This window comes from Oreochromis aureus, linkage group 11 (assembly GCF_013358895.1).
Source record: "Oreochromis aureus strain Israel breed Guangdong linkage group 11, ZZ_aureus, whole genome shotgun sequence".
In the NCBI taxonomy this organism is placed as follows: domain Eukaryota; kingdom Metazoa; phylum Chordata; class Actinopteri; order Cichliformes; family Cichlidae; genus Oreochromis; species Oreochromis aureus.
In genome coordinates this window covers 17,252,004-17,276,197 of record NC_052952.1, presented here as the reverse complement: position 1 = coordinate 17,276,197, position 24,194 = coordinate 17,252,004, and the positions used below count along the sequence as shown (strand labels likewise).

Here is a 24,194-nt window from a genome sequence, read left to right as displayed (position 1 = left end):
ATATATATATATATATACACACACGCATGAGTGTGTGTGTGTATATATATATATATATATATATATGTACTCCTATGTATATATAGGAGTATATATATATATATACAGGAGTGAGTGAGTGAGTGAGTGTGTATATATGTGCTATAATAAGATGAAAGGTCCCATTAACTAAACACATCAGAATCTGAGAATTTGTTTCACATTATATTATGATATAATGTGATTATATTATAATATAATAATTATAATATAATTTAGATATAATATATCTAAATGTTCAGTTAGCCATTAGAACTTCACACAGGATCCGTCCAATTGTGATCAATGCGGTGGTAGTACATGTTGTAAAGACATGCATTTGTTTTCCTGGTCCGCTTTTGAAGGTTTGGTTCCAGTCGGTCTGTTTGGTATTGGTTAAAGTCAATGTAATGGCCTTATAAGTAACATATTGTGTGTTTGCGTGAGGATGTGTGGCGGTGTTTGCTTATATTTAGTACATGTACGGTGCATCTCACAAAGGCCGTACTTCATCCAAACAGCGGTGCAGCACCTCGCAGCAAAAAAATGATTACGTTTGTTAAAAGTCGCGCAGCTCAGTTCCGTCTTTTGCACGGTTTCGCAGAGGGCGTAATAGAAGACGTCTGCGCGCACAAAAGTGGCCGGATTCTCGGTGCCGCTCCTGTGTCTGACTTCCTTCCCTGCTCTGTGCAGCTTCACGCTGCTTCCGTTAAAAAAAAGAGAGAGAGAGAGGGGGGACTATTTTAAGCGATACGAGGCGGAGATACACTAGTACGCTTCTGAAACGCGTTGCGGCGCGTCTGGTTAAATTTTTTTTTTCTTTTTTTTGTGAGTGGGCGCTATCAGCTCCGACTGCTGCGTAGGAGCCGGAAAGTGACGCAGTCGCAAGTGGGTATTCCCGGGCAATTGGGAGGGGGGGGATACGAGAACCAAGTCCGTAGGTACAATACCAGTCACAGATCATGTCAAATTTCGTTTGTGTAAATAAACTGTATCGTGCCAGAAAGGTGCAAACTCCATGTAGCCACGTGGAGCTTAGCACCAAAATAACACAACCGCTGTAAAATTTGACATTTTGATGCAGTCATTTACATTTATGCATCATATTCTCACCAAGCTTGTTTTTCCCAACCACTTTTACAAAACGATTTATTTTTTTTATTTTTTATTTTTGCTTTAAAGTGAACCATACTACTGATTATTCATATGCTGCAGATTTTTGTGGCAAAATTACAACAAAAGAACTTGAAACATGTTGCAAGCGCGACTCTTTCGGGCTTCTGTCGAAACCAGTGGCTGAAACTGTGATCATAGGTCAATTTTGCCAGCAAAAACACAAAAGTAGAAATATGTTGCATGTGTCATGTTAGCAAAGTACCTTGGAGAGTTATTAGGAAGCCTGGCTAAGGCCTTATTGGCTGCCTGCTCTCATCTGTTATGTTAAAAAGCTCCCTTTACCACTTGCATAGTCTGCTCTTGCCTTTTCCTCCAAAACCACAGGGAGTAACTAACACAACATTGCAATGCTTAAATACACTGCTGCTATTTATTTAGCTGCATGAGATTAAACGCAGGTTTGTCTTGGACATACCACAGACGAGAAAAAAAAGACATTTCAGTAAGTACTAAAATCAAGAATTGGCTGTTGCTTCAAGTTTCCTAAGAATAGTAAGTCTGCAAGCATTTATGCTGTAAAATTCCATGTGTATTGCTATAGTGTAAAGCTGGACTTGAGTGCCAACAATACTTTAGGACAAAGTTAGCAAACAGTCAATTCAAAATATTTATTATGTATATTTAAACCTGTCCTTCTACAGTGAAATGCTGGTGTCATCTGTTTAAAAAAAAAGTTTCATACTGAGAAACTGTTCATGACCAATTCAGCTTTAAAAAGGTTAAAATGTCTTATGCCATGCTTTTTTCTGTACCCTCTTCACTTTCATTGCCTTCTGATGCTCTCTCCTCCTGAATGTTATCAATAGTGAATCCTCCATGGGGTGGTTGCTTGTCTTTGTCTTCTTCAGTCATTCCCTCTGTCCAGCTTTCCCAGTTTTGGCAGGTTCTGTGGTTTTGGACTTTGCAGTCAGCCAGAGCTATTAGCTGGTGTGCCTGGCTGGCACTGCAGTTAGGTAGTGGTACCTTGTAGGTGGTGTGGAATCGACGCAGGTCCACTCTGAATGAGCCCTTCTCCAGCGTCATGCATGGTTCAAAGCGAGCACCCCACTCAATCTCTGTTTCAATATAGGATGTTTTGGCTTGGCACATCATCCCTGTGTTTAAAATAATGGCAAGGAAGTGCCTGTTAGTTTTGATTCTGTCAAACAAGTGAAATCACCGTCTTAAACTGAAGTGCACATCATTTGCCACAAGATGTCTCTGGTGTGTTTGAATCCACACACATTCGGATTTACCAAAATAAGAAAGTAGGAACTTGTCATAAAAAGTACCAACTGGCCAAATTTAGATGAGCAATACTGATTTTATTTTTTTTTATTTTTTGTGAGGTTTGCTTTATTTTTACATTGACATTAACAATTTCCAACCGCAGAAGTATTGGGGAAAAAGGAAGGTTTTGATTTTACTAGAAATATGTACAAATTACTTAGTTTGTTGTTCCTAAAGAGTTTCACCATAAGAAATTATATTTTCTTTCAAACTGAGATTGGCAACACTTTATTTGGAAGAACAGTTTCTATTTGAACTTGATTCCCATTTTAAGTTGCAAAGATAGCATCACTGAAAGGTTTGAATACCTAATCTACAGTCATATGAAAAAGAAAGCACACTCTCTTTCAAGTCTAAGGTTTGACACATTCTAATAAGAAAAATTGTCTATTCCTTCCAGGCTAAAGGAAAATATGATGATTTATTGCAGTGTGTCATTATTTCTTTGACAGAAAGTGAGACAAAATGCAGAAGCAGTGGGTGAAAAATCTAGTACCAGCTGTCTGACAGCTGAAGCTTCACCCATATTGGGTCATGCAAGAGGATCATGATCTTAAGCCCAGCAGCCAAATCTGCAACAGAATGGCTGAAAAAGAAAAAAACCACAGTGTTGCAGTGGCCTTTCACTATACAACTTATTTTGTCTGGACCTTAACATGTTTGAAATGTTGTGCTTGAGCTCTGCGAGACTTGTGTATAAATACGTACCTGCAATCCTAACTTCTTCTAGCTGATGCTTGGAAATTCCGGAATAATTATATGCACTTCAATTTTTCACACACTGCTTCTGCATTTTGCTTCAGTTTTTGTTAAATAAACAATGACACAGCATGATACCATGTGATATGTGTCTGTTGTTATTCATCTTTATTGAGTTTTATTATGGCCTAGTTGGAAAATCTTAGAACTGAAAAAGCATGCACTTTTTTTTCACGGCTGCTGAAGAATGTATGAAACAAACCACAAGGTCATAATTTGCAGCAAGAAAACTATCTAGAATCTTTAGGAACCACGCAAAAAAAAAAAAAAAAAAAAAAAAAAAAGCAGTATCAGAAGTTTAGGTTGGTGGTGTGTTATTTTGCACCTATTTCCACAACGGTGGACAAAGTCTAAAATTAAGAAGAAAAAAGGGTTTCAAAAAACAACAGAAATAAAACTTAAAAAAAAAAAAAAAAAAGCCTAAAAAACATCTGTGGTGACAATACCAGATATTGTCACCACTCTGATAGTTTCGGAATGATGCAGTTGAGCTTGAGCACTACATGGGAAAGGAAACTCAGATGTAGATATGTAATTGTTTTTAATTAAAAATACCTCTGCAAGTGAATAAGACACTGTTTTCCATGTCAAACAGATGTCAAATAAACTGTTAAAAATTTATATTCTGACGACATTGTGGAAAGACAGTTTTCCCATCATTTACGCAGGAAACTGAACGACTTGTTGGCCTTCTCATAAATATTCCAAGATTTAAACTTTGAAGCTTGGTAGACAGACTTTCTCTAGGCAAACAATCATAGTTTTAGGAAATTGCACAGTTTACTCATCAGACGCTTCATCAAAGTCTGTTGTCTTTTATGATACTTAACCTCAATGTGCTTTTACAGCTCAGAAGGCTGGAAATTAAATAAGGGGAAGCTTGTTGTCGCTGTTTCAGTGGAAGTAGCTTTTTTTAAAACCGTGAAACATTTTTAAATGTTCTTCATTCTTACTAACTCATAACTCATTATACAAAGTAAACCGTGACCTGAATGAAAAGTTCTTGAAACATTACAGCATTTATCTGCTTGACCTGACTATCCACGCCAGTAACAGCTGTGCAGCCAGCACCAAGGACATTTTTGTGGAGAAACATTAAACAAAAGATTAGAAACATCTGCAAGTGTTTAACTTCCAGATGAGGATGAAATAAACACTACCTCAAATAGCCCCCACACGGGCCCCGGGAGTTTCTGCAGCCACATTCTAAGTTGTGTCTGCAAAACCATAAAAATAGTTCAGACTAAAATGTTGCAAACATGAGGTAAATAAAAAAGAAGCTTCCAGCTGGCTGTGAGAACTTTTTCTGAATCAGTTGTTAGCTGTCTCACATATGGGATGGTAAGCTTGCACGCAGACAACTGAAGAGAACTGCTTCAAAGTAAGAAAGATCAGAGTTTCTTCTCTTCCAGTACAAGACAGGAATTTTGTTACTTTTTTATCACAGGGGTATCCCAGGTTTCTGTGTGTCAAGAGTGCACACACAGCAAAAGAGCAGTGTAAAACTGAACTGTAACGACTGTATGAGAACCACGAGGTTGGGTGTAGTCAACAGCTGTAAATAATTAGGATAAACCTTAGTCATGTTCATGTATTACTAAATTTTACCAAGCCCTCTTCCAGAAACAGTGAGTGGGATTTTTTTTCATGTGTGGTTTTTTTTAGATGTCTGACCCACAAAAAAAAATCCTTCTTCTGTAGCCCTACAGTGAAGGGGAAAAAAAATCAATGACTGAGTGAACACTGCATCCCTGTTTCCTGATTCCTGAAAACTATTATTAATGAGGCTACTAAGTGGCAGTGCAGGGGGAAATGATTAGCACTGCAGCCTCAGATCGAGAGGGTTGTTCTGAAAGGTGTTTTGATCATTTCTCTGTACTTGCGTAGCTTTTCTATGGAAATTCCATGCTTCCTCCCACTGAACATGCTTCCTCTCACCTCCAATGACATTCTTGCAAAAAACCCATTCCCCAAAAACCAAGTGAAAGTAAAATGTTTTGCAGTTGTTTTATATTAAAATGGGACTTTTGGAGGTAGAAGTAGTTTTTTGTTGTTGTTTTTTTTATTAATAAACTCAATTACTCACCTGTGGCCTCAACAATTCCTTCTAAAATAATGATTATCTCAAACTGCTGTCTTCTGAGTTGCTCTGGACCCAGCTCCCACAGCGGACTGTCGCAGTCAATATTGTGCTGAATGACTTGAGGCTCCACCAGGAAAAGTCGGTCTGAGCCAGTTTCATAACCAAGGTTAATCTCTGTCTGCTCGAGAGGCAAGAACTCTCCCTCTGCTGTTTGCCGAGACTTGATTAACTTTGCACGAACCTTTGCGTCCACCATGTGACTTTCTCTGAGGTCTCCCAGGCGGAACATCAAGCAGAGCTGGTCATCCCGGTTAGCAATGACACACGTGCGACTGAAAAGAAGTGTCTCCGCTCGCTTCTTAGGTCGGGATATTTTAACAAACATGCAGCCAACCATGAGGGCATCTATCATGGACCCAACAATGCATTGCGTCATGACCAGCACCACACCCTCGTGGCAGCTGGGAGACACAGTGCGTGACCCATAACCAATGGTGCGCTGTGTCTCCACTGAGAAAAGAAGAGCAGAGATGAAATCATCTACACCCAAATAGCAGGGTGTGCGGTCTATGAGGTTTTCTTCAGGGGTGCTGAGTGGCTTCACCTTTTCTAGGTCACCTCTAAAGAAAGCATTCAAGAAGTAGAGCACAGCAAAGAAAAACCAGGTGAGAATGTAGCACATCATGAAGACGAATAAGAACCATCTGTACTGGAGGTCCACAAAAGAAGTAAAGATATCAGACAGGAAACGGCCCCTTTCCGAAATATGACAAAGGTTGACTCTGCACTTTCCATCTTTGGCGACATAGCGAAGTTGTTCTCTTGTTTCTGGAGCGATGGTAGGGGTTTGGTTAGTTTCACTCTCTAGAAGTTTACTCCTGGCCTTTGCAAGCTTCTCCATCTCTCTAGCAGGGCTGGATATGTTGCTTTTTGCCGGTGAGAGCGGCGTGCTGTGGAGCGGACTGTGGGTAATGACATGAAGGGGACTGATGCAGCCGATTTCAGGCACACTGAGGGCATGGCGAGGGTAACGTGAAACACTCTTGGTCTCCCTGAGTGAGCAACGACGCAAGAGGTCTTGTTCTCTATCTATAAGACAATGAGTGTAAGAGGGAAGCAAAGAAATGTTGCCTCGGTGAGGAATATCTGTTGCGCTTTTGTGGCGTTGCCTTGCTATTGTAAGGTCAGAAAAAGTCCCTGGCATGATGTCTGGGAGAGGAAGAGGTGTGTCTGTCTCTGGCTGGAAGGGAAAAAAAGATTTTTAGTGTGCTTGCAAATTTATGGAGGTCATTTCAGTTCACTGGGATAGACTCCAGCCTCACTGTGGATAAATTAGGTTATGGCTGAGCTGAATGGAGGAAAAAATGCAGGGGAAAAAGCAGCTACATGGTAAATCCAGGGGGAGCAAACATCCTCTTTTTTTGCACTTGTTGACTTAGGACACTTTTAGTGACTTTTGTTGACTAAAAACCTATATTACATTATTTATTTCACCATTCATTTACCACACAGAGAAGGCATTGTTTAAATATGTTAAAGTTTTCTTTAAGCAAACAGTATTATTAAAGTTGTTCATGACTGGGCCAAGTGTCCTTTTTTTTGGAAATCAAAATATGAATCACCCTATTAAATCAGCATTTCATAATACAGCCCACAAGTACTTAGATAATGCAAATATAGTCTCTTGAGAACTGAGGAAAATGTTTCAGTTTAACTTTTTTTGTGATTCCCTGCCTCACCGGAGCTAAAAGAGACCATGCAAACACATGAGATATCATTGGAAAGGCCAGAATGTCCTCTATTGTGCACATCAGGACTTAGCCAAAAGTAAGACTGAGGTTGGTTTTTCAAAGGCTATTTTGTTCTTCAGAAATAAAGTGGAAACATCGTCATACAAAAATTCATCAAAGTGCTATGAAAACTGTTACATTCATAATATTATCACACAAGGGCAAACTGGAAAAGACTGTGTGTGACCAACTTCTAAGATTTTTTTTAATCAAAAAACTTTCAGGTTTGACTTTACAAAGACATTTTGGGAAAAAAAGTTTGGAAAACAAAACTCACTGTCTTACATTTATTGAATAACTCTTGCACTGAACCTCATCCCCCGAAGGTGTGGAATGGACAACCATGACAGATTTCGGTTGACAGGGCATAGATGTTCGCCGTCCCCTCAATTCATCCTGGGTGGTCGTGGGAGGTTCCATGGCTAGTGGCTACCCTACTCATTTATGTCAACTTGGAGCCAGGACAGCATGTCTTCTCCAGATCATAGTCTTTTCTTCCAGTCGATCACATCAAAGAAATCCAAAAGTAAAAATCACTTGCAGCAGAGAATTGTGATCGAGTGCAAAGTCTTCCCATGGATTGAAAATACAAGAACAGAAGACCAGATTTTCATCAGGGTTTGGACTTTTAAACATGCAATAATAGAGTCAACATTATTACTCTTGCTAGCACCATCGTGACCGGCAATGAAATTCTGAGGTAATTTCTGGATGACTCAGAGTAAAATTAATCCAGTGGTTACATCCAGAATGAACTATTCTCTGAGTAGCTCTGTGGTGGCCAGATGCAAAGCATTTCCTTTTAAGGCAATGTTTCTAAAGAGACCGAAAAATGGACACTGACAAGCAAAACACACACAAACAGAAAGCATTAGCTAGGTAAGCTGGACTAAGCCTAATCATGCTGTCTCAGCCTTCTGCAGAGTAGGGTAGAGTGGACTCAGCTACTGTCTTATATAGGAAGGACAGAGTACTAAGGTTATGTGACCCTTGGCATAGTTCAAATAATCCTAAAAAGGCTAAAAATGAATCTAACGCGACAGAAAGTTTGAAATGTACCGGAGGTCAGATATATTAAGTTGGCAGGGGGGGAGAGTGATGGTAATATCTACGTAATCCTTACAGAGGATCTTTTTTTAAATTCCGTATGTGAAATGAAATGAAAACGATAATATGCTTTTTAAAAGGCGTCAGTCGTGCATAAACACTATAAATATGTCATGTTTGCCCATTAGTAGGTGGTTGTTATTGGAAAATGTTGACGTGATAAGTGAAGTTCAGCTTTTAAAAATGAATAACCAAAAAACGTGCAAATTCTTTACATCCTTTTTTATTCCTCTTTTCTTCTCACACTCCAGCCTTTACTCGCACAAGTGACTTATATGTCACGCCGGTGACAAGTCACACCATTGCAACACACAAAAGTAGCCACTTGGATGTCAGCAGTTGTGAAAGTCATCTGACATTGTATCAACACAATGTATCACATTGTAAAATTCCTAAAGTCAGTAATTTTTTTTTCACTGACTCGTCCTTGGCCAGGGTACTCCAGTCAGATTAGTACACGACCTGCTCTGTCTCACGAAGGGAGGAAGGGAGGCGCATCCGTGATATCGGTTCCAAAGCAAACACGCAGACAGGCGACCCCCTTAAGAAAACAACTCCCCTACCTTTGCCTCAGTAAAGGGTAAGGGCATTTTAAACTCTACACCGTCACTTTATAGCCCAATAACGGAGTGAGTTTAAATATTTCGATTTCACTCCGAAATAGTTTGTATAATTGGGAATTGTCCCTTGCTTGCATCCTAATATCAAACTGGTCTAACATTTGACCAGCTTTCATTAAAAAAACAAACAAACAAACAAAAACATATCAGAACATTTGGGACGGCGAGAAAGAAGAAACTATGACATGTAAAATGTAAAGGATTAATACGGAACTCTTACCACACAAACCACCCAGAAAATCATCACTTATGTAGAAGGGGTGGTGCTATGCGGCTGTTATAGAGACAGAATCTTTGCTCTAAAGTTCAGTTCAGCAACGATGACTTACACTCCACACTCAGAAAGATGCCACGATGTAACAACCTTCTGGGATTCGGAGCAACAAAAATGCATCTCGTGTTTGAATAACACTATAAAGCCAGGTAGGTCAAATATTATATTATATTATATTATATTATATTATATTATATTATATTATATTATAATTCATATAGGTCGTGAAATTACCCCCAACTGTGGGTATGATGATCACGGAGGGCGACATGAGGGAATAACAAGACCATGCAAGATAAACACTTTTAACAATGGCAGCGGCATCCACTGCAAACCCTGTAGCACGTGTCCGTCTGGGTTGACTGAGAAACCTTGCAACACAACAGCTGACACCGTTTGCGGCAAGGTGCCTGTTACACAAAGGTAAGACAACAAGCACATTCCGTGAGAAACAGGTAAACAGCTGAGGGGATGTGAAGGTCTTTCTCAACCGCAGGGGATTTTCATCAAAGTGTGTGTGTGTGTGTGTGTTTCACTATCTCTTCTGCGGCTTAATAAGCAGCCCCAATAAGAACGCTCTGGCTACGCTTTCCTCTGTAAACTCCCGCTGTGTTTTATCTACAGACTTTCATTCCCCCTCCCCTTTCTGTTTTTCTGCAGAATCCCGACGACATATTTTCCTGTCACAGTGAGTAGGCTTCTTGCATTTAGTGTAAATTGGGTATTCAAATGGCCATTACTACCTCAGCTTCTTTTTCACTTCACAGAAACCACCACAAGATGTGTCATCTCCTATTAGCAGTGCATCAACGGTAAACTTTAAATATTAAATGAATGATAAATGCATGGATTACAATTGTAATCCATGCAAATAAATGAAGCCTGTGCGCTTCTTCTCGTCATTCTTCTTTACTTTTAGCAAAACGAAATGAACCCACTTGTAAAACTAAACTCAAATCTAAGAATTAATCAGAGTAAAATGTTTTTAAATCCTTATAAAACAGTTAGGTTTATTTATTTATTTTACCAGTAATAAATACATATATAGGGGTTGCCTGTCTGTGGCAGTAGTGGTACTAAAAATATAAAACATAACAGAAAGAAGCAACAGAAGATATTAATGGACAGCTGGTTAAGGAGTTTCTTCCTCATTAGCAACAGCCAAAACATTCATTCTGTTTTCATTCCAGACTCTGGCATATCAAGGACCTACCTTGACACAAACCTCACCACCATCATCTCCACACAGTGTGACACACTGTAAGTTACGCGTGCATTTCACTGTGGATCCCAGACACCTTTTGTAACAGTTACATTTAAATGTAACCTTGACTTTTTCCTGTGTCTGCAGGGGCAGTACCATTAGCCATTTTAATTTCCATTCTGATTGCTGCCATGTGCTATGTGTTTGGTCTCAAACGGAAAAGAGGTATGTATACCGAAACTAGACGATCGAAGATAAGCAAATGTGCACACATCAAGGTCTTAGGAACTTAGGAAACGACATAAAAGCTGACCACTGGGTTTATAATGAGAAATTGCCATAAAATGTCACCGAATGTAATTTTACAACCAAAATAGTCGGGTTATTTTTAAAATAACATTAAAATACCCTCTAGCTTAAAGCTGGTGAATGTGATTCTGACACTCTCTGTCCTTTGCCTTACGTAAACAGCAAAGGCTTTTTGCAGGCAACCATCACACATAAATGGTGGATTCGCCCCCTGACTGGTTCATCTAATGGCAGTGACGTAGAGGACATACTTAGTGAGTCGAACTTAATGTTATCTCAAAATGTGCAACGCCTATACAAACCACTGTCGAGTGAGGGATAAAAGTGGGCGGAAACTGCCATTTTGTGTTCCTGTTTAAGAATGAAAGTCTCCGACTTCATTCACCGATGCTCTTTTTTTCCTTTCAAAATTCAGGTCCAGACATCCTGTCTGCACCTCTACAGACCGTGCTGGACAACTTGGATGTTTTAGAAGAGCTGGTGATTTTGCTGGATCCAGAGAGCCACGTAAGAAAGAGCACAAAACATCTGGCGTCGCACTGCGCCTTCCCTTCCACCTGGATTACTTACACCTACTCTATGAAGGACACCAAAAGCCCCCTAAAAGCTGTGCTGGAGGGAGTGACCTGCAAGAACCCTGACTGGACTGTAGGGCACCTGGCTAAACTGCTCAAACACATGGAGCGTAATGACGCCATAGCTGCTCTTGCAAAACTTAAAATAAATAAGACTGAAGTGTAGTGACTGTTCAGTCTGACACCCATAAAGGCTGCTGTTATTCATCAATTTCTTTTTATTAAAGTAAACTCAGAGTAGGATGCATCATATGATTCCAGGAATTAGAGCGAAGAGCGGGAAAAGGTCTCCCGAGTTCTTATGTGGAAAAGATCAGTACACGGAGAGGAGCGATAAACGCAGGCATTATCCGTCCAAGTTGATGACGGGGGAAGTCAAGCATTCCATAATGATTTAAATAGCTTCTTCCATGTTTGCAGCTTCATATGTTATTACGTTTGAATAATTAATGTATTATTACCTACCTCCTGGAAAATATTTACCCTCAACTGCTGTATCCCGTATAAACTGCTTAACACATGCATGAAGGATAAAGCACAGAAACAGAATTTCAGCCAGGCTTTATCTTTACCCATCCAGCTAACGAGGTGGCTTTTCCTCCACTAAACTCAACCAAAACTCCACACGGTTCCTTTTTTTTTTCGCACCATGATATTTACCGCGACAGTATACATGTCAGAATAGAACAAATGAGTAATTATTAAAAAAAATGTTAATGTTTCCCATTGTTGTTGTTTTTATAATACCACTAACCTATACAAATAAAAACAGTCATTTCATCAAACATCTTAACATCTTTATTAAGCAAATAACATTATAAATAAAAAAAGTGCATAGAAAAATTAAACAGGTTTAGAAATATGTATACAAATATTTACAAACTCAGGGTTTATTTGTACATGGTAACAAAGACGTAAATTTAAAGAGCACATATTTTCTCATTTTGATGTCTTTTACACTTACTTTAAAATAACCCTACTATATATATATTTATATGTATATTTATATATATGTGTATATAGAACATACAGCTTTCTTAACAGATTCTGGGCGAGATGGTCATGATAACTTCAGGTTTTGACTAGTGCCTTGCATCCTTCATGGCACGCACACACACACACACACGCACATACATACATACAAATGACAAACATTTCCAAATATACACACACACACACACACACACACACACACACACACACACACACACACACACACACACACACACACACACACACACACACACACACACACACACACACACACCTGGATATTAAAACCAAGCTATTTTTTAAATCATCATCCTCTCTTTTTGCATCAGTATTCCCAAACATCTGTCTAAACAGCTGAGGTAGAATCCTTGCAAGGAGTTGGGAGTGACTCTGCTCTTGTTATCAGCTAGGTGATTGACACAAGTTAATCTGGGCTCCATCCCAGTGATTGGACATGCAAGGTGGGGGGAGTGGTGGGTGGGTGATAAAAGACAGAACATGACATAATTTTGGAAAACATAATTATGGGCTTGAGTAGGCAAACAGTGCTCACTTTACTCCTGTGGCTGATTCTAAGACCATCAGTAATCTACATAAAAAAAATAAAATTAAAAATAAAATAAAGATTCTTTAAAAATACCTGCTTTAGAACAATCTGTCATAAAGGCTTAATCTCACACCACAACTGCCCCAAAGAGAGAAAAAAAATTCAAGTAAGTTAGTGAAACAAAAGACATGATGTGTAAACAAAGCATACATATGGGAAAGGGGAAGGAGGGGGGGGTTCACTAGACCGCCACCAATTTGTACAAAGCACAACCTTTAACCATTTAAAATAGAAATCAAAACATGAATAAATATAACTACCAATTTGAACAGTGAGTGAATTCAATTAGCCTCACCAATGACACCACTGAACATCCACTTACAACAATCATTATTTTAAAGGCAGCAATACCTAGAAAAGTCTCGCACCTGCACCATCTTCTCAACCATCACGGTGCAGGAGCTCAATGTACATGCTCAGTAGCAATGCCTTACACCAGTGCCCTCCCTGATTAAGAGAAACTGCAGAAGATTTCACGAAGATGAAGATAATTTGGATGTTTGATGGGTACTTATGTGCAACTGCAGGGCAGCAAAGTCTTATTGCAATAGGTATCGATGAGCATCTGCCATGAGAGTATTAAAATATATATATATTTTTTTTTTAAAAAGAAAGAAAAAGGAAGGAAATCTTCAATTTTGGCTTGGGTAGTGTTTTGCTACATACACTTTACATGAAAAAAAAACAACCAAAGAAAGAAAGAAAAAAAAAACACCAAGAGGACATCTGTATGACACTGTTTTTCTGCTCTGAAACCAGACACTAATTTTACACTCCAAACAGGAAGAAAGTGGGTGACGAATAGCAGGTTTTGAATGTGAGATTTTACAGATAACAACAGGACTGATAAGAGTGCATAAATTTAAGATCTCAGGAGGGTAAAGAAAGAGCTAAACAATTCCTGATTCGCAAGACATCTGAGTCCAACTAAAGACAAAGCTTTTAAAAAGCTTAGCACCATGTTTTTGTTTTGTTTTTCTGTTATTCACAAAAAAGAACGAAAAAAGAAAAAGAATTAACATAAGAAGTACTGAATCGTACAAATAAAGGTCTGGGTGATGTATGGCTTGAGAACTGACTTCACAACTACAGGGATGGAGCTGTAATGTAATGTGACAGATAAGGCTTGATCTGAGGTTATCTGCTCAAATCCAAAAACTCCCCACATTTTTGAAATCTCTGGCTGTCATGAACACCCAAAATCACTTCCTCTGATTTACTTACAGCTGCAATTACATTATTCTGGGAGTCATACCTTTTAGTACACTGCGAGGCAAGAAACTCTGCAAAGTTTGTTTTTTGTGCTGGTTCTCATCCTCTTCCGCTTGACCCCCCCAAAAGAAACAAAAACAAAATAACAAAAAACAAACAAACCCAAAAAACAAAAAATGTCCTCACTTCTCACTAGCCATGTTTCTGGCTAGTCTCATAGTGGCTTAATCCCCCTGCTGGGCAGACTGACCGCAGCTTCCTCAAGCCCCAATCCAGTGTCACCACAATTTAAGGCTTACTAGTAAACAGGATCATCCCCCTTTTTGTATCCAAGAGATTTCTCAGTTAAGGAAACGACGACATCTCCGGGCCCCACAGTTACAGTTGAGTTTGTTGCTGGCGTCTTCGATGGGGAACTTGTAGTCGTAGGTGAGCTCCTCCCCCCTGTAGATTTTTCTAAGAGCGAAGATGACGATGTGCTTCCGACCTTCCACGTTGATCACTCGAGAGTAGCAGTTAGGTTCACACGAGTGGTTGATAAACCTCGCCGCGTTGCCATGCATAGTCGCATCCACCACGTCGAAGTCATCGATGCGGAACATGTAACAACCGATACCCTGCAGGGAGCAGAAATGAAACCTGGTTGGTGTTTTTCATGAACTCTTTCAGCATGAGCCGTCAGTTGCTATGAAATACCTGACCAAAACTAGAATGACAATGATGAAGACGCACAAACCTTCCCATCATAGTACTTCTCCCTTTTGTCAGTGAGCACGGAGCGAATGACGATGCCCGCATATTCGATAACCATCTCTCCTGCTTCAATGTTCCTCTTGCAGAAAAGACCACGGCCGTGGATAGCAGACCTACAGGAAGTGTTATCAAGATGAAAACTGATTCTAAAGCAATAGGAAGATATTTAAAAATCTATACAATAACACATTTGTATATTATATTGCTGATACAGGCCAAACGTTAATTTGTCCACTTTTTTAGTTTACAATCTTTTACCTTTGCATGAATGTTGGCACACAAGCACTAACATGGTAAACACAGGAGCTAGGGCTATACCCAAAATATATACCCAAAATCAGCCACTTTGATCTTTTTCGTATTATTGTTTTTTTGGGGGGGTTTTTTGTCTTATTTTAATATAAATGGTAAATGGACGAGCTCTTATATAGCTTTTCCTATTCTACTTAAGCACTCAAAGCGCATTATATGCTTCATTCACCAATTCACACACATTCTTACAAGCACTTTTCTCTATGCTTTGTCTACTTTCTATCTAATATTCACACAAATTCAAATTCCAATGAATGCACTGAAGGCAAGTTCCTGTTGCATGTGATGAACTCAGACATCTAATTGCTTCATTGTGTGTCTCTTTAAAACCAACACGGGATATGACTTGTCTCTCTTTGGAATCTTTTATGATTTCCACACTTCGGTTTGATTCCAAAAAATTTCCCATTGATAAAATTAACAGAGAAAACCAAAACATTCCCTGTCATGAGCCGCGTGAGCAGGAGGATTCAAAACTCCTTCAGTGATGTTCATGCACAACAATTCTGTGTTTGCTAACAGATGTTCAAACATCTTTTTCATGTTAACACTTTTGATCAGCTGGTCTGAGCTCCACCATCCTACAACTGTGATTGCAACACTCAGACTGCTAGCCTTTTGCAGAGCAATGCACTGTCAGCCACACTAGCTGTAGCTGGTAATATTCCTGAGCCATAGCCAAATAGAATGTAACATACGACCTCCCTCTCCCTCAAAGCAGTGACACTACATGCTCTTTGTCACTAGATTTTGACACTTCTCAGTATTGCCCCCACCCCCACCACTTCTCCTTTTGTGCTTTCTGGCTAGCAGTGACATTACAGAGTGACAAAGCAGTACTGTGCAGTGAAAAAAAAGTTTTCTGTTTAACAAGACCTTCTTTCTTAGAAATTTAGTGAGGTCACAGCCAGTGATGGGAATAACGGCGTTACAAGTAACGGCGTTACTAACGGCGTTACTTTTTTCAGTAACGAGTAATCTAACTAATTACTATTCCTATCGTTACAACGGCGTTACAGTTACTAACAAGGAAACGCGGTCCGTTACTATTTTTCAACAAACAGACGGTTGAAGCTGTGTTCAGCTTACCGCATCTTGTATCAGTTGCATGGAAGTAGCTGTAAGTAATCTGGACGCTACAGCTTTAAGCAGCTGCGCGCTCCCGCGGACGGCAATCACGATCACTGTCTAGCACAACACCTGGAACTCAGGGGACAAAACAGTCGAGTGCTGCTGTTTGACTGAGGAAGAATAAAGTAGTCGTGGTAAGTCAATCACGTGACCACTTAAAGACAAAGCAACAAGGTGATATATACCAGTTTTTAAATTGTGTCGATAGGCCACGTAAAACCAGAGTCGTGATAAACAAGATATACGCGGCGTTTTTTCCTCAATAGTTTCACCACGTTAGCGCTAGCAAGCACTCTGCTTACGAGCAAAAAATAAAAAATAAAAAACAGGGTAAGTTTTAGGAGTGACGGAGAGAGAGAGAGGGAGAGAGAGAGCAGAAAAAGAGAGAGAGCGGGTTTTGAGATGTGAGATTTGTGACGTTTAGCGTGTTTGGAGTGTGTAGTTAATGTGTTGTCTTGTGTAGTTAGTGTGTAGTGTTGTGGATAGTTTTGTGTTGTGTGTTAGAACAATGAGGCGACTGCTGTCTCCAGGTAGAAAACAGGAGTGATACACCTGCTGCTGTCAGACCTGCAGGTATCAGGCTGTGATGTTCTCCTTTGTAGTGGACACAAAATATTTTTTTGGAGTGGCACAAATAATTTGTGTGGCATCTTATTGAAGAACAGCTGATTGTTCTGTAAATAGTTTGAAATGGTTATTTAAAAAATCAAGGTAAATGGATGCAAATAAATTTGTTGTTTGCAAAACTTGTGCATAGGATTTTAAAATTGACAATTAATATTTGCATTTGAAGTTATGAAATATGATTCATTAAACATGTTTGTGGTTGTTACAGTAAAAATATAACTTTTTCTACTCTGATTTTATGGTTTTTGTCTGATTTTAGATCAATTCGGGTTATACAGTATGACAAAATGAGAACATAACTGTAAATTCAGGCACGTGAGGTTGTGCTAAAAAGAATGATACCAAACAAGGCAAAGCAAATAGTTTTTAAAGGTAAAATGTGGAGGGAAAATCAAGAGTAGTAAAAAAATGGCCAATTATACCCTGGACCCCAGGGGGTTAAACGTTCTTTGTTTTTTTTAAAGTAACGCAATAGTTACTTTTCCAAGTAATTAATTACTTTTAGAATATTGTAACTCAGTTACTAACTCAGTTACTTTTTTGAAGAAGTAACTAGTAACTATAATTGAATTACTTTTTCAAAGTAGCTTGCCCAACACTGGTCACAGCGCAGTCAATGTCTTGCAGAAGTACTTTCAAAAAGTGTTAAATGCGGCCAAATTATAAACAATGAGTTAAAGGAAAGCTGAATGTTTTTGTATTTTTTCTTTTTTTAAAGCTGTTGTTGAACAGGCTGTCTCCAAAATGTCTGGCCAAGGCACTGTTTCTTTTGCCAAGGGCTGCTTTTTCTTCAGCCTCATTAGGATTGACTAGAAACAGATGTTTGAACAAATGTTAAAAAAAGCACAAAGAATTGTTGTGCATGTATGCTAATATGGTCCATGTGTGTGAAATAATGTTTTGGTGTGATTCTGTTGTCTGGATAGCAATAACGACACATTTGACCTGCCAAAGAGCTGTTACCTGCAACTGCATTTACAGGACTATCCATATATCACCCTTGTTTTATGAAAGCTAATGCCATTTAAGTCACATGGTTCTCATCACCACAGGATGGTAAGAGCTTTATATTGTAAGGAAAAGACCCTACAGTAATAGAGAGGAAACCCCACTTGGTGACAGGGGAAAAGAAAAATTCCTTTTTAACATACAGAAACCTCTGGTAGAGCTAAAGGCTAAAGTATTTTCTCCAACTTGCTTTTCCATTAACATGATCACAGACACAATTCTATACTACACTGTAAAAAATATTCATACATATTAAAATTAGACAGGTAAACAGAACAGAAAATTTTCAAAGAGTCATCCATACTGGAACAAAATAAAGCAAACTGGACTTCAATGCTGAATTTTCATTGAAGATCACTGAAGGATGCTTTTTTTAGTTTTGAATCCTCCTGCTCACGCTGCTCGTGACAGGGACTGTTTGGTTTTCTCTGTTAATCTTATCAATAGGAAATTTTTTGGAATCAAACCGAAGTGTGAAAATGATAAGATTCCAAAGAGAGACAAGTCATATCCTGTGTTGGTTTTAAAGAAACAGAAGATGACACAATTAGATTTCTGAGTTCATCACATGCAACAGGAAGTTGAATGCCATGCTGCCATTAAGATTAAGAAGTGAAACAAATTCATTTTTTTTTTTTAGATATTTGTGGCTTTTGCAGCTAGGGCTGTGAATTTTGTTTGACAGATTTAAAACTATGATGTTGTCAACTGAGTATTTTAAGCATCATATAGCAATGCATTTTATGTAGCAATGATGGATTGCCAATGAAACTCACCTGTACACTCCTACTGCCTCCTTGGATGTCTTTTTCAGATGTCTAAAGCGCATGGCCATGGGCAACTCCAAACTGGTGGCTCGTCTGATAAAGGGAGCAGAAATTAATTGACCCAAAACTTCAACACTACTGTTTTGCAACATACTAAAAAAAATACAAATGTCAATAGTCAATACATTTATGCAAAAGTATATTTTAGTTTTGAAAAAAAAAAAGTGGTGTGCAGTTTCAATATCAAGTTGCAAAACATATTTCAGAGAAAAGCGGTTTGAAAGTCCTAAAATGGCATTACAATCCAGGAAACATAAACTAAAGCCTGACCTTGTGGACTTCAAAAGAACCTCGTCTTCCTCATCATCGTAAGGCCCAATGTCAGGAAGCTGTCTGTGCTGAGAAGCCAGGAAGTTGAACATGTCAAACGTAGACTTCCTGTTAGAGCAAATGAAATGCTGTTAGAAAGATATTGCTCTTCTAGAACTGACTCACTCTCTCCAGGAGGAATCCAACAGCCCTTTTCCATTAGTACCTACTCTGGGTGGCTTGGCACAGCTCGAAACAGTTTTTAAGGCTTTACATGAGGTGACAGTACCTGGAGCTGTCACCTAATTGATAGTACTGGTACCCTGAGTTTGGATTTTTCTTCCAAAAATCAAAACTGCCATTTTTGAAACCCGGTGATGAGGGAAATGGCACAGAAACAACACCATGGTGGTCTAATGAAAAACCACACGCCGGGGAGCAGGAATTATATCGCCATGACGTCCATCTTTGTTGTAGCCTTCGTGTTGCATACAAACGACGCCACAGGAGGGCCGGGCCTGTTGCTATAACAACCCCACGCACATTGGTGCTGCTCAATTGTAATGGAAAATGAGTCAAGCCGAGTTGTACTGCCTCAAGTCACAAGCAGGTACTAACGCTAAAAAAGCTAAAGGGCAAACATACCTAAGGTAAAGCTCCGAACGGGCACAGCCACTGGGGTTGACGGGTAGATCATCCTCCTGGCTGAACTGTTTGAAGAAACGGAAACTATGGCGCTGGCAACGGTGAGCTCCTTCAAGCTGCTCCAGCAAGAACACCACTGCGTCATGGACCAGACCCAGCATACGTGGACCGCTGAGCCACTGAAACGTCAGTGGCCTCAACCTTGCAATCGCTCGAGCCTCCTGCACTCCATCTGTGACCGCTTTCCAAGCCACTGAAGAAAGAGTTGACAATTAGATGGGATTAGCTCAACGCACTGAGCATAAAGAGCGAGAAAATTTCCATGCTAATTTTTTTAAATGTAACATTGGCCTTACCTTCAATGGTGTCTGCCTCTACACTGAAGCCGTCGTCGCTGGTTATCTCGAATCGTAAGTGTGGCTGGTCTCTATTCGTTGGACATCCCTCATCATCAGATGGAGGTGGTTCGTCATCTGAGGCAGAAGCAGCGCCTAACAACACACAATCCGTACAGCTCGTTTTTCACATTGTTCTTGAACAATTCAACACATTTAAAGGACGCTGAAGCGAAAAGGTACCATTTATTAATCAGTAATATATTAAATGTGGCTGGTATTTTTAAACTCGTGAAATTATACAGTTTTAACTCAAGAATACCAGAATATTTCTTCCAGTCAGTCAGTGTGCTGTGTCCCACTGGTTCCCAGGCCTGCTGTTTGCCTTGTTCACTCACAGACATGAAACTCCAAGGCTCTGATCTGGGAAAAACAAGTGGAAATTATTTTGTTTTAAAAAATGACTTCATATATGTAAATATTTGTTTCTCAGGCTTTCTGACGCAAAATCACTGTTTTCCTATAAAAGAGAAGAACAATCATCAGACTTTTTATCCACAAACTCCATGAAAGCCATAATTTGAGGTAGTACAAGCCCTCATTAGTACTAACTGCATGGGTAAATTGCACATCTACGAAGGCACCCTTTAAAGCTGAATAAAAACTGCATAATGTATACAGGATTTGTAGGTTTTGTCTTTGGGCTGCTGAAATACGATATCAAGCAAGATTGTGAAAACATTTCACTTTCAAAACTACAGCAATGTGGTCTCAGTTTCCAAACGCTTACAGCGTCTAGTTCAAAGAACAGGTGACGCGGCACAGTGATAAACTCACTGCTGTCCCAGATATTTCAAACATGCTGGTGGCAAAAAATTCAAAATGAGCCTATGTAAAACAATGAACATTTCATGACTCCTTTGTACTTTTTTCAGTTAAGCAATGGACTGAAATAATTTAAAAGTCACTGCAATGCTTTATTTACATTTTACACAGCGTCCCGACTTCTTTGAAGTGGACTGTATTTAAGAATTGAAAGGCATGGTTGGTTGAGTTGGAAACATAGCAAAATACCACCGCAATTGCTTGACTACGTGAATTTTTCTTTCTTTCGTCAGCCTAAATGATCACTGACACAATAACCAGCAGAGCAGCTAAAAAAATGACTTCAGATAGGTAAAAACTTACCCTGAGCTATCAGAATCACTTAGATGCTCCTCTTTTAACTCGTCCAGGTTCAGTACTCCTTTCACTGTGGGGGTCTTGATTCGGACTCCTGAGGCCCTGCTGGAGATGCTTGGAAAAGCTGGTTTGCGACGCTCCTCATCCTCGATGACTGGCTCCGGTTGCAGGAAGTCAACCTTAGATTTCTTTGTGACAATGCGGTCTGAAAGTGAAGACACTCTTTTCATGCGGACATGGGTGCGAGGGCGGGGTGGGGGAACTGGTTTAGGTTGTGGTGATGGAGAGCGGGGCGACTCTGGAGGATCTGGTTCAATTAACAGGCCGGGTGGCAAAACCAGTGAGGAAGGGCTCATTGTTCGAAGCCCACTCCACTTGGGGGTGTAGTTACTCGCCATTGCTTGATTAATAATTGCTTGGGCACTTTCAGCAGGACTCATGGGAGGATTCTCGGATGGCACAGCAGGCTGCCCCGAGGCCTTGGAGGACTTAGATTTCTTTGACCCGCTGGAATCCTTCTTCTTCTTTGGTTTTCTTGAATCTGGAGCAGTTTCATCTTTTGGTGTTTTTGAAGTTTTTCTTGATTTCTTCACATTGGCCGTTACCATTGTGTCACTGTTTTTATGTGTGAGCAGCTGTGTGACAGCAGATGGATTCTGAACTGCAGGTGTGACTAGTGGAGGAGGTACTGTGGTCACATTGGCCACAGATGGTGTAGGAGTCATATTACCAGCTGCAGCCAGTGTGGCTGACAGTGCGTTGCTCTGCAAAAGGCTAGCAATCTGAGTGACACAGTTGTAGGATGGGGAGTTGGGAGTAGGCAGCTGGAAAGTGTTGCTTTCAGGGTTTTTCACAAAGATCTGCCCAAGGCGGTTCACCAGTAGTACATGTGGTGTAGGGTCTACATTTGGACCTCCCACCTCCTTCACAGTAAGAATGGCATGACCTGGTAATGCCTGGGGTACCACTGGTTGCTGAGGTTCGATAGTTGGCCTGGGTGTAGCGAAATTGATGGAGATTGTATGGCCAGCTGTAGCTTCCTTCTGGACAGAAGAACTGTAACCATTTAGGATCATCGGAGCTGAGTTGGTTTGTACCTGTGTGGGAGCAGCTGAACAGTGTGTTGACAGTCCAGACAGAGGCGATATTGCTGCAGAGGAGGAAACAATGCTGACAGCTGTAGAGCCTAGTGGCTGTGTTTGTGTGGCATACACCGGTAGAGAAACAGTAGCTGATAGGCCTGGATCATTCTGAGGCATGACATTTAGTAGTGTCTGTGTCATATCTCCAACGGGACTAAGAGTTGTCAGTTTAGCAGGTTCCAGGGACGGTAAAGTTGTTGACTCTTGTACAGCAGTCACTGGTTGCAATGTAATGCTTGTTAAGGGAGGTTGACTGAAAGTAGGCAAAGAATACATCTGGAGAGGGTCTACAAGTCCTTGGGACGGGTTTGGTACATCTGTTGACATTAAAGGGGAAGGCTGAAGAAGACCCAACAGAGAGCACTGACTGTTATCAGCAGAACCTGCTACTGGGGCCTCTACTGCAGTAGGTGTCAAGTCGTTCATCAATACACTAGCCCCCTCAGCTGGTGATACAAAGCTGCTGCAGTCAGGTGATGAGTTCAGGGCTTTACAAGGTTCAGGGGTCTCAAGTGGTGTGTCTTGCAGCACAGGAAGCATTTCGGTGAACTGTGGGCTAGTGTCACATCTCTCAAGAAGAAGAGGTGCCTCAGAGGACAACCCTGAACTGGAACCTGTCAATAACCCCTCTGAATATGGGATTTCAGGCACATTTGTAGTTAAGTTAGGCAGAATGTTATCAACTGGAGAAGAAAGTATGGAGTCTTGGTTTACTAAAGGGGTTTCGGAACTTTGATTGGTATCAAAAGATTTAGGTGCATTTTGGCTTGGACCTTCAGGGGAATCTTTCTTGGCTTCTGAAATCGTGACTGGAGAAGAATCCGTTTGCTTATCATCTGATGATGCTTTTGGAGGTTGTGTGCTGGTAGCGATTTCAAAGTCAGGAAGATTTTTATCATTTAGTTTTTTGGCTTGTAGCTGGGTTTGACTGTTAACTTTTTGAGCATCATCACTGGTTGCTATACTTGCATCACTCTCTGTACCATCATCTACCCCATCCAGTTGAGCCATAGGTCGAGGGGAAGGCGAGGATGGAGACTTGGAGTGATCTTTTGATCCCGGGCAGCTGACTATTGTGCGAGAGAAGTCAAAATAGTGCTCCATATCTTCATCTGAGGATGTGTTGCCCAGGTCATCCCTGGCTGAGGCTGCAGACCGTGGCAAACTGGCAACAAGGGTCTTCTTCTTCTGTACTTCTTGGGCTGGTCCCCAAAATTCCTCTTGATCATCACCATCCACCACTATTTGCCCCCCACAATTCATTGCCACACCCTCATTCAAGAGTGTTTCTTCAATTTCAAGTTCTGTCCGCATCTCTTGGCCCAGACTCAAGCTGGGGTCCTTGTGAAATGAACTGTAGGGAAACTCTTCTTCATCTTTCTGTTGGTCCAAATCCTCCTGGGGTGACGTACCATTTGCTGGAGAGACATCCTCTGGCTCTGGTGAAGCTAAGAAGTTGTGTGGCACCTCGACTGAGTCCGACTGGCTTAGGTCAAACGACATTCGACTTCTGGGTAAATGTTGTACAGGTGAAGAGAAGGGTAGACTTTGAGAGGGAAAATTTCCAGCACCTTCCTGCCAGGGAGACTGGGGAAAGAATGACGAGTTACAGTGGGCTGTATTCCCCGAGGATCGTACTGAGGAAGAACCTCTACCTCCAACAGGGCGGGATGGCGGAGAATTTATTAGGCTGTCTGTAGCACCAAGTGGGAACAAGGGGGAAGTAGGGAGGGAACTTTTTCCAGTGCGGAGAGTGACTGGTCCAGTTACAGGACCCAGAGGAGGGGGGGACATGTGACTGCGCAGACCTGTTGTCTGTGAGTGTGGGCTGTGGCGACGAACTCTTCGAGTCTCTTCTAGATCACTAATGGTCAGGATGTGGTGGGGCTGGGCTACTCCTAAAAGGAAAACAGAATTAATCAGCAGAGTTATATTTACATTCTGTGATGGTTCATTTATTATGTTTCTAAACAAGAACAGGTTACAA

General features: G+C 40.5%; 3 protein-coding genes across 4 annotated transcripts in view; 1 reads left to right on the top strand and 2 right to left on the bottom strand.

Moving 5' to 3' along the window:
• Nucleotides 1-1,170: 1,170 nt before the first annotated feature.
• On the bottom strand, nt 1,171-8,643 carry LOC116319813 (G protein-activated inward rectifier potassium channel 3-like). The gene is made up of 3 exons (XM_031739248.2): nt 7,381-8,643; nt 5,309-6,545; nt 1,171-2,288 (listed from the first exon to the last, which is right to left on the bottom strand). The coding sequence occupies exons 1-3, from the start codon at nt 7,513-7,515 to the stop codon at nt 1,924-1,926; spliced, it is 1,737 nt and encodes a 578-aa protein (XP_031595108.2). The 5' UTR covers nt 7,516-8,643; the 3' UTR covers nt 1,171-1,923.
• A 330-nt stretch (nt 8,644-8,973) lies between these two features.
• igflr1 (IGF-like family receptor 1) lies at nt 8,974-11,906 on the top strand. Its single transcript, XM_039619522.1, has 8 exons — nt 8,974-9,245; nt 9,318-9,519; nt 9,757-9,784; nt 9,864-9,908; nt 10,287-10,356; nt 10,448-10,529; nt 10,772-10,863; nt 11,025-11,906. The coding sequence occupies exons 1-8, from the start codon at nt 9,143-9,145 to the stop codon at nt 11,348-11,350; spliced, it is 948 nt and encodes a 315-aa protein (XP_039475456.1). The 5' UTR covers nt 8,974-9,142; the 3' UTR covers nt 11,351-11,906.
• A 60-nt stretch (nt 11,907-11,966) lies between these two features.
• The window catches only part of kmt2bb (lysine (K)-specific methyltransferase 2Bb), a 30,613-nt gene continuing 18,385 nt past the window's right edge, over nt 11,967-24,194 (bottom strand). For both annotated transcript variants that reach the window (XM_039619188.1, XM_039619189.1), the window contains exons 29-36: nt 21,072-24,105; nt 20,206-20,306; nt 19,905-20,039; nt 19,549-19,801; nt 18,925-19,032; nt 18,604-18,687; nt 14,733-14,862; nt 11,967-14,613 (exon numbers count right to left, since the gene is read on the bottom strand). In XM_039619188.1, the coding sequence (XP_039475122.1) occupies nt 14,338-14,613; nt 14,733-14,862; nt 18,604-18,687; nt 18,925-19,032; nt 19,549-19,801; nt 19,905-20,039; nt 20,206-20,306; nt 21,072-24,105 (4,121 nt within the window). In that variant the 3' untranslated portion in view covers nt 11,967-14,337. The remainder of the gene's footprint in view (nt 14,614-14,732; nt 14,863-18,603; nt 18,688-18,924; nt 19,033-19,548; nt 19,802-19,904; nt 20,040-20,205; nt 20,307-21,071; nt 24,106-24,194) is intronic.